The 14456-nt window shown below is 36.4% G+C and overlaps 1 protein-coding gene across 1 annotated transcript in view; it reads left to right on the top strand.

Moving 5' to 3' along the window:
- Positions 1-10458, top strand: part of LOC126821951 (proton-coupled zinc antiporter SLC30A2) — a 36647-nt gene extending 26189 nt beyond the window's left edge. Inside the window, exons 6-7 of the mRNA XM_056101176.1 lie at positions 667-801; positions 2259-10458. Coding sequence (XP_055957151.1) covers positions 667-801; positions 2259-2404 — 281 coding nt within the window. The 3' untranslated portion in view covers positions 2405-10458. The remainder of the gene's footprint in view (positions 1-666; positions 802-2258) is intronic.
- Positions 10459-14456: the final 3998 nt, after the last annotated feature.

Genomic DNA, 14456 nt, shown 5'->3' with positions numbered 1-14456 from the left:
GATAGCTATTGCTGGAATTCAAATTTACAAAGATTGATTATAACAACCCCTATAAACGAAAGTGCAGAGTTAGTTATTTTTGCAATTGTTACGAGTTGTTTAGCTCTGATGACATAGCTACTACTTGTGATCATTCATTTCATACTAAACAAATTCACCAGATAGACACCGCAGACTTTATAAGCATGCAAATTTACAAAGATTAAGCCACCCCACATAAATAGTGCTGAGTTAGTTATTTTTGAAATTTTAATGAGTTGTTTAGCTCATAATTGCTTGGATGACTTGGCTGCTGCTGGTTGTATGTTTGTTGGCTGGCAACTTATGTTTCATAAATTCAAAATTTTCAGATAGAGTTATTTAGCTCATAATTGCCCGGATGACTTAGCTGCTGCTGGTTGTATTTTTGTTGGCTGGCAACCTATGTTTCATAAATTCAAAATTTTCAGATAAACAGAGTTGTTTAGCTCGTAATTGCTTGGATGACTGCTGGTGGTTGTATTTTTATTGGCTGGCAACACATGTTTCATCAATTCCAAATTTTTATATAAACATAATAGTGCAGATATATTGTATTAGAACAATGATTTCCTCCCAGGCTTAAGTACGCAGTTTGTTGTCAAGATTGTTCGTACTTGATTATAATTATTTTTATTATTTTAACAGGCGTTCCGAGAGATATAGGATTTGAATATATAAAAGATCATTTAAAATCTATAGAGGGTGTGAAGATGGTTCACAGTCTCCATTTATGGTCATTAACTCTAGGTCGTAATGCACTGACAGTTCATATAGCTAAAGGTAGGTATTGCTGTATCCATATATTGCAGTAGGATCGTTTTGCTGTATCGATATTTTTCTACTTTTATTTTATATTCAAATGTTAGCTAGGCTGTTTATAAAGACTTTATAATCAGTTTATCTGTAAAGACAAGACCCAGGTTGTAAAAACAAATAAATTAAAATGTATATTCACATAATCAGTCAAATTATACTAATTATAGGTTTTGCAGTAAACAATAAATGTCCAAGACTAAAGTTGTAAAAACAATAAAACTATTCAAAATAAAACTTTGCTTTGTGATAAACCCTGACTTTATAGAAATATTGCAGTAAATATATATTTAAGAGATAATCTTATTCATAAATATGGAGTTCTGGTGGTCCTGGTAAGACGCTGGCTCACTAGCCTGGAGGTCGTGTGTTTCATCCCAGTATTGGCTGAGAAAGTTCATCTTGATTTTCTGGCATGGTTTCCCCCCTTGTCAGTGGTGCAGGACAGAGGACCTGACATGGACAGCTGTCTAGTCATTCAGATGGGACGAAAAACCGAGGTCCTGTGTATACATTGGCATGCACGTAAAAGATCCCTTGGCAGTTGGAATTCGATAAAAGAGTATGCCATACTGACACTGCCAGGGCAAAATTTCCCCCATTGCACACTGTATGGTGTATGCCTGTCTATTCATAAATACACTATTTACTATGTAATCTTTATTCATAAATACACTTTAGTATAATCTTTATTCATAAATAAACTATTTACAAAATAATCTGTTTTCATCAACAACAGAATTTACTATACAACCCACCCATGCTTAAATTAACTGATAAGCCTACCAGAAATTAATGGCATTATATTAATTTAACACTCCATAAACTCTCACTGTGTATGATCAACAACCATATCAGAAAAGTTATGTAATATATATATATCGAACAACTTCAGATTTTGAGCTATATAAAGTTTTGTAACCAACAAAGCTCCTAAAAAGACAGTTACGTATTATGAATCTAGATATTGTTTGCTGACTGGACGCTCTGGTATACAATGCAATGTTTGTTTTTTTCTGTAGTACAAATATGCGCAATAAATTAAATAGAAAATTTTAAGAACAGTGAAACCCTTCTATTAAGACCACCTGTGGGTCTGTGTAGATGTGGTCTTATTATAATATATACATGTATGTACAGCAGTAGTCCTATTTAAAACATTGCAGTATACAATAATACATTGATTCAGCATTAACAACTGAAATAACCATACATTAATCTCTAGGGGCCATCCAGCTGGCAGAAAACCCTGGGCAGCATCGCCTTAATCCAGTCCAGACCAACTTTTACTTCATTTAATATCTTGAGCCCCTCCAGTTGATGAAGAACCCTGGGCTGCAGCACCTAAAGCTGTTGCCTTAAGCAGATTCAGAATCACTTTTCTATTATGGAATATTTATTGAAAAACTGTTGTATTATTTCAGATAAAGAGGTTAGCCATCAACACATCCTTCAAGTAGCCACAAAAATGCTTAAATCAGAATTTGACTTTTTCCACATAACTGTTCAGGTTGAAGATTATAATTACGAAGCTATGACAACATGTGATGAATGTCTAGAACTACAGTAAACAGGAAGGAATGTCTAGTACTACAGTAAACAGGACGGAATGTCTAGAACTACAGTAAACAGGAAGGAATGTCTAGTACTACAGTCAACAGGAAAGAATGTCTAGAACTACAGTTAACAGAAAGGAATGTCTAGAACTACAACCAACAGGAAAGAATGTCTAGAACTACAGTAAACAGAAAGGAATGTCTAGAACTACAGTCAACAGGAAGGAATGTCTATAACTACAGTCAACAGGAAGAAATGTCTAGAACTACAGTCAACAAGAAGTAATGCTGGGTTATGGCCTGGGACTTCTAAGTGATATACAGGACTAGAAATATCGTTTCTAACTGTACCTGACAAAATGTTGAGCACTGCTGAACTAGTACCTCATATTTGGAACTTTGTGACGGACAGGTATGAAAGATATTAATAAAAACACGGAAAACAGAAAGCCTGGATTCAAAGCCCAGCTTAACCGGAGCGGAACCCTGAGTCTGACTAAAATTGCGGGGCCTCTAACGCGGCGAAAAGATTATTTCATATCCTTTTTAATGGAATGCATACGTAACACACAATTTGTAACACACAATTAATCGGGGATAGCTCAGTCTATCCGCCCTCGTGCCGCTAGATTGATAACCGTGAAACTTTCATCTGGAATTTGAATTTTTTCCCTTTTTGCCATGAATCGCGGGGCCCCCTAAACCGCGGGGCCTGGTCCTGGGCCCTTTAAGCCCATGCCTAAGCTGGGCTTTGCCTGGATTTGTTCCTGACAATGGCTGTTGATATTTATCTATTGTTGCCTTACAATCTGAAGACATATTTTTTTTATACAGTGAAGAATTGATAATTCTGGCTTGGCTTGTGAAAGTGGCCGTAGTTATGAGTTAAAAATCACTATATATATATATAAACAGACAATCAAAATACCAGAACTATATTGCCTTTACATGTATGTACATTTCGTGGATGGAGCTAGGGCTCATGATATTGTCTAGATTGATTATTTCTCATTGCTCAGAAATATACTCAGAAGAGAAAATTATATGAAGTCAGTGTACGTGCACACAAAGGAAATTAACGCACACACAAATTTGAGACCTTATCAGAATTCAAAATTATGGTTCTCACAAACTACTGCATTGCTTTAACAGAGCTGAATAACCAGCTTCATTAAGCATGAGAGATAGGCATCGCTAAAATTATCTTAAAACAATTTTAAGTTTATGTATACATTTACTATTTTTACAGGAATACTATTTTTACACACACTGACCATTAACAATTTGAGTTAACATTGGTGATAGTGATACAAGCATACCACATTTCAATTTATAGCTAGAACCAGTTGAGAGACACAAACTAAGTAATTTTGGGACTAACAGATGGATCAATTTTATTGCAATAATTTGCTTGCATGTAGGGGTCTTTAGCAATGGGGAGAAACCGAAGGACCCGGAGAAAACCCACAAAGTAGTTATCAGTTGAGAGAGAGAGAGAAATGGAGTTTAACGTCCACTCGACACAAATTAGGTCATTTCGGGACTAACATATGGTTTAATTTTATTTCAATAATTCGCTTGCGCGTAGGGGTCTTAAGCTGTGGGAGGAAACCGGAGGACCTGGAGAAAACCGACGAGGTTGGACAGGCGACCCTACTCCTTGTCATGTACAACTGGGGATTCGAAACCACGCCAGTTGACAGTTATCAGTTGATTTTGTGTCCTGATTTAAAACCGAAAGAACAACTGATATCATTTTACTATTGATATGGTTCAGGCATTACTAACATTAAATTTATTTTGAGCTCAATTTAAGGAATCTGCTCAATTTTTTTTTTAAATTAAGAATCGACAACACCACATTCCTTATTACAGATTTTTTTTCAGAGTTTTTATGGTATAAATTTTGATGAAATAGATAGCACAATCCACATGTTTTATTTTTTAGATTTTGCATTTTCATTAAATTATTGCATTTAAATATTCTTTCAAGTATTTTGATAATATTTTGTTTCCTATATGAAATATTTAACAACATTCATACTTTTCTTGAAATGACATCATGAAGCAGGTTAACTATTCATAATAAAACACAATACAAGGTATGGATATAACTACTTTTCTATTATTTAGTAACAACGTTTCGCATCACGTACAGTCACCTTTTCAAGTTAAGTGTATGTGTTATGAGAGAGGGAGAGAGGAATGGGGTTTAACGTCCACTCGACACAAACTAGGTCATTTCGGGACTAACATATGGTTTAATTTTATTTACATAATTCGCTTGCGCGTAGGGGTCTTTAGCAGTGGGAGAAAACCCACGAGGTTGGACAGGCGACCCTACTCCTTGCCACGTACAACCGGGGATTCGAAACCTTGCCAGTCGACTCAATGACAGACTTTATGATACAGCGCACGCGCGCACGCTAACCATTCAGCCATCCACCCCCCCCGTATGTGTTATGAATTGTTGTTATTAAATAATAGAGAAGTGGTTATATCCATATGTAACTTGTGTTGTGTTTTGTTATGAATATTCAAATTTCAAAATAACTGGTTAGAAATCCAAGAGAGCGAGAGAAATGGGGTTTAACGTCCACTCGACACAAACTGGGTCATTTCGGGACTAACATATGGTTTAATTTTAATTCAATAATTCGCTTGCGCGTAGGGGTCTTTAGCAGTGGGAGGAAACCGGAGGACCCGGAGAAAACCCACTCCTTGTGCCGCACAACCGGGGATTCGAAACCACAGAAATCCAAGAACTAAATAAAACAGATGACAGCTTTCTTTGGTCATTACCCAGTTAAACACCTCAACACTCCTTTGCATAATCACTAATCAAGTTTTGAAAAATATAATTTAAATATAAATTCTTCAAATAAAAGTATAATATAAGAGTAGGCCATAGTGCCGCTGCTCGTGCAAAATTTTCCTCATGCTCGTCTTCATTAGCCCAGTTGAAGCAGAGAGAGAGAGACAGAGAGATTTCGGGACTAACATATGGTTTACTTTTATTTCAATAATTCGCTTGCACAAAGGGGCTTTTAGCAGTGGGAGGGAACCGGAGGACCCGGAGAAAACCCACATTCTGGACAGCGGACCCCGCTCCTTGTCACATACAACCAGGGATTCGAAACCACACCAGTTGACTCAATGACAGACCTTATGATACAGCGCACACGTGCTAATCATTTGGCCATCCAACCCCCCACTACATGTGAAATATAAATGATATAGGTACAACACTTTTTATATGCCCACATTGAAATGTGGTCGTATATTATCTTCGCCCCCATCCGTCCGACCACCGGCCGGACATCCGGCGTCCACAATTGCTTGTGGACGCTCTAGAGGCTAAAGTTAATATCCGATTAACTGTAAATTTATACACAGCGTTCAAGGACATGAGAGGAAGAAGTCTATTGATTTTCAACGATTTCCGATAATTACTGCCAAAGTTATGGCCCTTGATCACTTTGCAAATCTTGGGATGCTTTAAAGGCTAAAGTTATCATCCGATTGACTTCAGATTGATACACAGAGTTTATGATCTTGTGACGAACATGTATATTGATTTTCAATGAATTTTTATACGTCCACATTCATAATGTGAACGTATTATGCCGTCGCCCCTGTCTGTGTGTGTGTGTGTGTGTATGTATGTATGTGTGTGTGTGTGTGTGTGTGTGTGTGTGTCTGTGGTTCGCCTACAGGGCGCAATTCTTCATGGATTTTCTTCAAACTTGGTATACTTATTCCTTATACCCCAAGGAAGATCCCTATTGTTTTTGGTGCATGCCCGACCCCCCGGGGCAGAGCCACGCCCATTTCTAGTATTTGTTTGTTTGTCGTCTACAGGCCACATTTCTTAACTAATAATCTTGAAACTTTGCATACACATTCTTTGTACCCTAAGGAACATCCCTATCGTTTGGGGTGCATGCCCAACCCCCAGGGGCAGAGCCACGCCCATTTTCTTTTCGTGTGTCTTTGTGTCGCCTACAGGGCGCAATTCTTACTGGATTTTCTTCAAACTTGGTATACTTATTCCTTATACCCCAAGGAAGATCCCTATTGTTTTTGGTGCATGCCCGACCCCCAGGGGCAGAGCCACGCCCATTTCTAGTATTTGTTTGTTTGTCGTCTACAGGCCACATTTCTTAACTTATAATCTTGCATACACATTCTTTGTACCCTAAGGAACATCCCTATCGTTTGGGGTACATGCCCAACCCCCAGGGGCAGAGCCATGCCCATTTTCTTTTCGTGTGTCTTTGTGTCGCCTACAGGGCGCAATTCTTAATCGATCAACTTGAAAAAATTTCATATAAATTCCCTATACCCTAAGGATGATCCCTATTGTTTTTGGTGCATGCCCGACCTCCAGTGGCAGAGCCACGCCCATTTCTTTTATTCATTGTTTGTCATCTACAGACTGCATTTCTTAGCGTATCACCTTGAAACTTTGCATACTTACTCCTTCTATCCTAAGGAACATCCCTATTGTTTGTGGTGAATGCCCAGCTCCCAGGGACAGAGCCACGCCCATTTTCTTTTTGTGTGTCTGTATGTCACTTACAGCCTGCAATGCTTAATCGATCATCTTGAAAACTTTTTTATACTTATTCCTTATACCCTAAGGCTGACCTCTATTATTATTGGTGCTTGCCCCACCCCCTGAGACAGAGCCACGCCCAAAATTTGTGTGCCTTTTGTGTCGCCTACAGGCCGCAATTCTTAACATTTCCTTTTGAAACTTTGCATACCTATTCCTTTTCCCTAAGGATGCCCCCAATTGTTTGTTGGTGATTGCCCAACCCCCAGGGGCAGAGCGACACCCATTTTTTCTTTGTGTCTCTGTGAGTTGCCTACAGGCCACGATTCTTTATGGATTGTCTTTGAACTTGGGATATGTATTCCTTATAACCAAAGACGACAACTGCATATCACGACCCCCAGGGGCAGAGCCACGCCCAATTTTTATGTTTATATCATTTACAGGCCGGAATTCTGAATGGATCAACTTGGTACTTGGCATTTGTATTCCTTATAGCCTAAGGGCATCAACTATTGATTTTGGTGAATGCCCCGACCCCCCGGGGCAGAGCCACGCCCAATTTTTGCCTTTAACACCCAAAGGCCACAATTCTGAATGGATTATCTTGGAACTTGGTATACTTATTCCTTATACCCTAAGGATGGCAACTATTGATGTTGTCATTTCAATAACAGGATGGTACCTATTTATATTGTTTCCATATCCAACCCCAACGGGCAGAGCCATGCCCAGTTTTTGTATTTATAGTCTACATGCTGCAATTCTGAATGGATCATCTTGGAACTTTGCATATTTATTCCTTATACCATAAAGACAGCAACTATTTATTTTGATGCTTGCCCCGACCTCCTGGGGCAGTGCCACACCCACTTTATTGTTAGTATTTTTCTGGATATTTGGCAAAACAAACCCGACGTCTAGCCTTCTTTGCCTCTGATCATATTACAGCAATTTCATATTTCATTCTCTTCATTTTAAAAGGTACCATATATCAATCAAAGCTGGAATGTGGACGTATATTGCAGCGTTAGCGATGCTCTTGTTATGAAATGAAATGAAATGGAGTTTAACGTCCTACTGTTCTGCTCCTAACCTGGGCTAATGAAGACGGGTGAATTTTTATGACTTGAACAACTAAATCCATGATATTAAAACAAACAAATTCTAATGGTATTCTGATAATTACTTCATGAGTTGTTGCTCTTAATCATATCTTAGTGTATTATAAATGTTTCATTACCGAAAAAAGTAAAAATATGCACAACTCTTGTTTACTGCCCGGACGATTTAGCTGCTGTGGACGTATGTTTTAATTATTTCATTTTAAAAAGTAGACTAGTTTTTTCTGGGCAACCTGATATATTATAATATTTGAATGAACATATGTAGTTGTAATATTGTAATTTCTATTGATGATTTGTGTCCATCGTGATGTTAACGATGGTGATATAAATATTTTAATATATTGTTATTGTTTGAATAAATATATATAGTATTGTGTCAATGAATATATGTTGATAGTATTTAAATGAATGAATGAATGAAATGTAGTTTTATGGCATGTCAGCTCCAACAGGGCTATATTGCACCAAACATGGTGAATTGTATTTAAATGAATATGAATTCTATGGTATAAATGACTATGAATTAAATGGTATATATGAATTATATGGTATAAATGAATATGAATTGTATGGTATAAATGAATATGAATTATATGGTATAAATGAATTTAAATTGTAATTTTGTAATCTATATTGTAATATATTTTTTAGTGTTTGTAAAAGTAATATAATATATAATCTAGAGACAATATTAATTTATATAGATTAATTTGGCAAAGTAATAATTGGTCTATTTGGTATTATAAAGTTTGTTCCAATAATGTTTTAGTGATCTGTTGGATATTTTTGATATTTTTTCAAGATAAGAAGATATGTGTTCATCATTTCTATTCCATCCCATGCAAAAAAAAAAATGATATTGAAACTTTAAAAGAGGACAAAATGTTTGTCCCAGTGCTTTTGATTCTTAAAAAATACCCTGAAATGTATTCATATTGTATTCTTGTATTTATATTGTATTAATTTATGACCAGATCTTTAATACAAATACAAATACAACTGATATTTTTTGTATACATGTATATATATATGGGATGGGAGAATATTTACAATTATTTCAATATATATATATATATTTGCATTTAAAGGTTCAATGAAATCTGGTGTTTAACTGTAAAAGTGATTTTTTTTTACAGTAAATCCTAATAAGATATTAGTTTTCTTGTTATAGCCTTTATTATTTGTAATATTTTTGTTTTTGTTTGTTAGAAAATCGATTTTTGTTTGTCATTTATTGAAATAATTGTAAATATTCTCCCATCCTGAGTAAAACCCAGTTGGTTAATTCCAAACATGTAACGCATTGCAGTAAAGTATATGTATTGCAATACACATCGATATACAGCAAAGTATGTTTATAACGTTTCACTGGGGACTGGCCTTATTTTGACGTTATATAGTAACTGTAACGCACTGTTGTAAAGTATGTGTATTACAATACAGGCCAATTATAACGTTTTACTACTGGAGGCTGGCCTTATTTTGACGTTATAGTATAAAGTGTAACGCACAGCAGTAAAGTTAGGTATAATACACGTCAATATACGGTAGAGTATGTTTATAACGTTTCACTAGAGACTGGCCTTATTTTGGCCGTATAGTAAATATTTACAAACTTGTAACGCACTACAGTAAAGTATATTTATTACAACACAGTCATTTCAGCATACAGTAAAGTATGGTTATAACGTATTACTGGAGACGTTATAATAAATATTTGCAAACATATAACGCATTAAAGTAAAGCACACGTCGACGTCAATATAAATTAATATGTTTATAACGTTTCGCTTGAGATTGGCCTTATTTTGACGTTATTGTAAATATTTGCAAACATAAAGCACTAAAGTAAAATACACGTCAATAGAAAATAATATGCTTTTAACATTTCACTGGAGGTCTTATTTTAACGTTACATTGAGGTATTTACATCAGTCACAAATAAATACTGTAAAATAGTCCCAATAATTGGTATGATTGGTTTTATTCGATTAGCACAATTCTTCGGCATTTAGAAACTCTTATTTTAATCTTAATTTACTTTCTTAGTATCTGTATAACTTTCAAAACAGAAATGACCAAAAACCGTATAAATGCATGTCCTTATAATAGGTGTCAGATTTAAAAATTGCGATCTTCCGCAAAGACTATGATATTCCAGGATTCTTTATAAAGATACCGAGGCAGAAATAGAGTCTTTTGTTCATGGATTCCAGATTCTATTCAATCAGTATGGTTACTTTGCCGCGCTAAATTACTCCGTTGTATAATTACTGCTATTGGATTTTTTTTTTTTAAATAGATATGTACAGAAATGAATTTATATAAAAAATGTTTTGTAATATTTGGCGGCAATGTCTAATAAAATTGGTATATTTTCAGCTATTTTTAGTTTAAACGTAAAATAAAATGAAATGAAATGGGGTTCAAATCTTACTATTCTGCTCCTATACTGGGCTAATGAAGACGGGCATACGCCATACAGTGTGCTGTGAGGGAAATTTTGCCCAAGCAGCGACACTATGCCCTACTCTTATATCGAATTCCAATAATGTATACACGTGTTTTGTACCATCCGAACGACTAGACAGCTATCCTTGTCAGGCCCTCCGTCCTGCACGACTGACAAGGGGGAAACCACGTCCGAGAAAATTTCCTTAATTTGTTGCTCTTAACACCTTTATCAGCGCTACCATTTCTTGAGGCACCGTGACCAAACGGACAGTCTCCGTGTTACACTTTTATAACTAAATAAGGGGGTTGGGTGGCTGAATGGTTTAACGTGTACACATTAGTTCACAAACTCTGTCATTTGAGTCAAGTGGCATGGTTTCGACTCCGCCCCCCAAGGCTAATACCCTTACGAGCAAGAGAATTATTGAAATCAAACTGAACCATATGTTAGTCCCGAAATTACCTACCTATGGTTTGTGTCGAGAGGACGTTTCATCCCAACTGACAGAATGAACAGATTTATAACTGCGTGTCAGTATGGTTAGCAGTGCCGATTTAAAAGCAAAACGAACCTTCATGTCCACATATCCCCACCCACTTTATCCCTTCCTTACGTACCGAGAGAGAGAGAAATGGGGTTTAACGTCCACTCGACAAAAACTATGTCTTTTCGGGCAGACGGGTAAAGCGAAAAAAATTTTTTTATTTCATCTACTTGGCAAAATAAAGTGCCCGAAATCTAATAAAACACTAATTTTACGGGCTGGAATGGCAGTACAACGCGTCGTTTGCGACCGTCAAATATTCCACAATTTTCGTTGGGGGGGGGGGGGGTCCACACAAGCTCAGCTCCGCTTCTTCGCCCCTCGAAGAAAACCGGCGCCGCTGTCTGTAAACCTAAATTTTTTTTCAGGCAATTCTAGTATTGCTTCCCTAACTGTCACCGAGCCCTAAAAACACTAATTTTACTTTACTTTTAATAGAATACCACGAATTTATACTGAGTTGATTATTGATTAAAACATTTTGTCTGGAGCCACTCTACTTTGTGCGACATTTTTCGGGCATCGATTATTATTTGTGAATGCAGCTGCAACAGTCTGATTGGATGGTTGGAATTCTAAATGGGATTTCGGTTACAAAACCATTGGATACTTTTGGAGTTGCTTACACGGGCTAGAATAGCAGAAAACGCATTTGCAGTGGTTAAATTTTCAAAATTTTCTCCGGGAGGGTGAGGCCCCCATGCCCCCCCCGACGATTGATTGGTTGTTTAGAATTCGGGTCAGCCAGATATGTTATATTGGACCAGATTGAAGTTGCTGTATTCACAGACTGGAATAGCGCAGGAAAACGCGTTTGCGGCAGTTAAATTTTCTCCCAACGGTCCCATCTCCGTGGACTGTAAACGATTGATTAGAATTCAATTTATCCACCTTAATTTTATCCACCAAATTTTCTTTGGTGCGGGGGGGGGGGGGCATACTATAACATAATGACTTATGTCATAGAGGCGTCCTGCCATATTAAAATACGTGTTAGTGATTGTAACATAAACCTGTCGCTATCAATACCCGGCTGGAGATCTTGGTAGTATTCCTTATGTCATTGCGTAACTATAACTTGTTGTTGGCATGTCTTATCTGACTTTCTTTGTCTGATAAACTATATTGAATGTTAAACCTTCATATGATGCTTGATACATTAGACAGGTGTCTAATGAGCTCCTTTGTCTCGAATACGTTTATAAACTCAGAACAGAAACGAATCTTTAGGCGGGTCCAGGAGGCCATGCTAGGCGGGTGCCTAGATCAAGGTACCTAATGGATACGAGAGAGGTGCAGGCAGGGCTAGGAGTTAGGTCCGGCCAGGACTGAGCTAAGGCCATGGGCGCCTTGGCACGAGACGGTACGAGACGACAGCTTCTGGAGTTAGCACACTCATGCTAAGCCAAGCTAATTAAGTCATGACTCCTTCCATATAGTTAGTTCTACGGTCGTTTACATCACGATGTTTGTACCTAATATTGTAAGAAGCAGAATAAAACTATTATTAGATGTATATACCAGTGTTGTCATCAAAGAACCCGATTTAAGAACCAAATACTGTCACATATTAATTGATGCCGTAGACCAGAGCAACGCTTGAAGTCTTATACCACTAGACGACCACAGGCCACAGATTTTAGTATTCACAGGTAATTCTTTTTCTAAATCCTACCATGGCGACGGTTAATAATGACATTGTGCTATAATGTATTATAATTTAACTGGGAAATCAGCAGTTTATCATCACGCTTTATTAAATATCATGGTGTAGTTACTTAATTTAATATAACGTTCAAGCTAGTAGTGGAACAGTCCTTAACTATTTGTAGGAAAATGACTAAAACAAAATTGTATATATATTGTTTGTTTTACAATGGGTCATGTTGTTTTTAAAAGATTATAAATTATAATTGTTTGTTTTGAACACATATTTTGGCATTTAAAATTAGTATCAATAGGTTAATATCGAAAAGTAAAATGTTTTGTGATTGTTTAACTAGAATTGGGTTAACAGTATCGTAATTTGAAATTTAACCCAATAACATTCACACAGTTTTACCGCGTTTATCTCTAAGGTTTTTTATTTGTTTTGTCTATACGTGTATATTACCCCAAGTGTTAATGGGATGGCCCGATATTTACGGGAAAGATTTTATTCGTGTTTAACGTAGTACCCCAAATGTTAATGGGAAGACCCGATATTTACGGTAGAGAGTTTTATTTGTAATACCCCAAAGTTTTATTGGGAAATGCCCCGATATGTAACGGGAGAAGTTTATGTTAAGTGGTTTAACCCCAGGAGGGTTGTGCTCGGATTTACGAGCGAACGTATCGTCTTATTTTGTGTTGTGTTTAAAAATTATAGAGATAAACCGTTAGTTCTTTCAAAAATATCTTATTTAAGATTGGTTAAATGTGTTCAGATCATTCATTATTCTTGAGATAAAACAATATGACTCCCTAATTTCAATTGTATCCATGTAAATAATACTGTAAATATCGTTAGATCGATATCTAAAGTCAAATCTGTTCCACTTGCTAATTTGATTAACTATTAATTAAGTTCACTCCATGATATATATGTTAAGCAGATGATAAAACTTCGGCACGGGTGGCAGTTAATACTCTTCATATGCACATGTCATAACACGCCGTTTTGCCAGACGGTATGGAAAATGAAAAGACTACCGGTCAATAAGAAGAGCTGAACTAAACGGAGCAGGGAATATTCTGACCCCTCAACATTACTGGAACGAGGAAGGGCATCATATGTACCCCACCCCTACAGTTGGCTACGACAGTGCAGTAGCGGTCTTAGAAGATAATTACAGTAGTTTGTGTTCGCGATTCCACCAAATAATCGGTCTAAGAAGATAATTACAGTAGTTTGTGTTCGCGATTCCACCAAATAATCGGTCTAAGAAGATAATTAGAGTAGTTTGTGTCCGCGATTCCACCATTTATGTGAATAATAAGAGTAGTCTGTGTTTGTGATTCCAGGATCTCGTTTGTTTTTTTTTTCATTGACTCGCGTGTGTGACCGATTGTGTGTATATAACTTTTAAGTTCGTGTGTTTTTCATTGACCTTTTCATTTTGTTTAAAGACATTTTTGGATATTATGACATTTTACATGTATATATAACTTTTAAATTCGTGTGTGTTTCATTTACCTTTTCTTTTTGTTTATAGACATTTTTGTATACGACATTTTACGAGTGTTGTTTGTTTTTATATATTTTTTCATTATTATTATTGTTGTTTATATCTTAATAAGAGTAGTAATTATCGACTCCATAGGTATCTAATTTTGTAATAGTCTTTAAAAGTTATTTCATATAATTCATAACTTTATTCAAACAAAGAGAGGTATATAACAT

This window comes from Patella vulgata, chromosome 5, assembly GCF_932274485.2.
Source record: "Patella vulgata chromosome 5, xgPatVulg1.2, whole genome shotgun sequence".
Taxonomy (NCBI): Eukaryota; Metazoa; Mollusca; class Gastropoda; family Patellidae; genus Patella; species Patella vulgata.
Note: the sequence above shows the minus strand (reverse complement) of the source record. Positions and strands in the feature narration are given on the sequence as shown.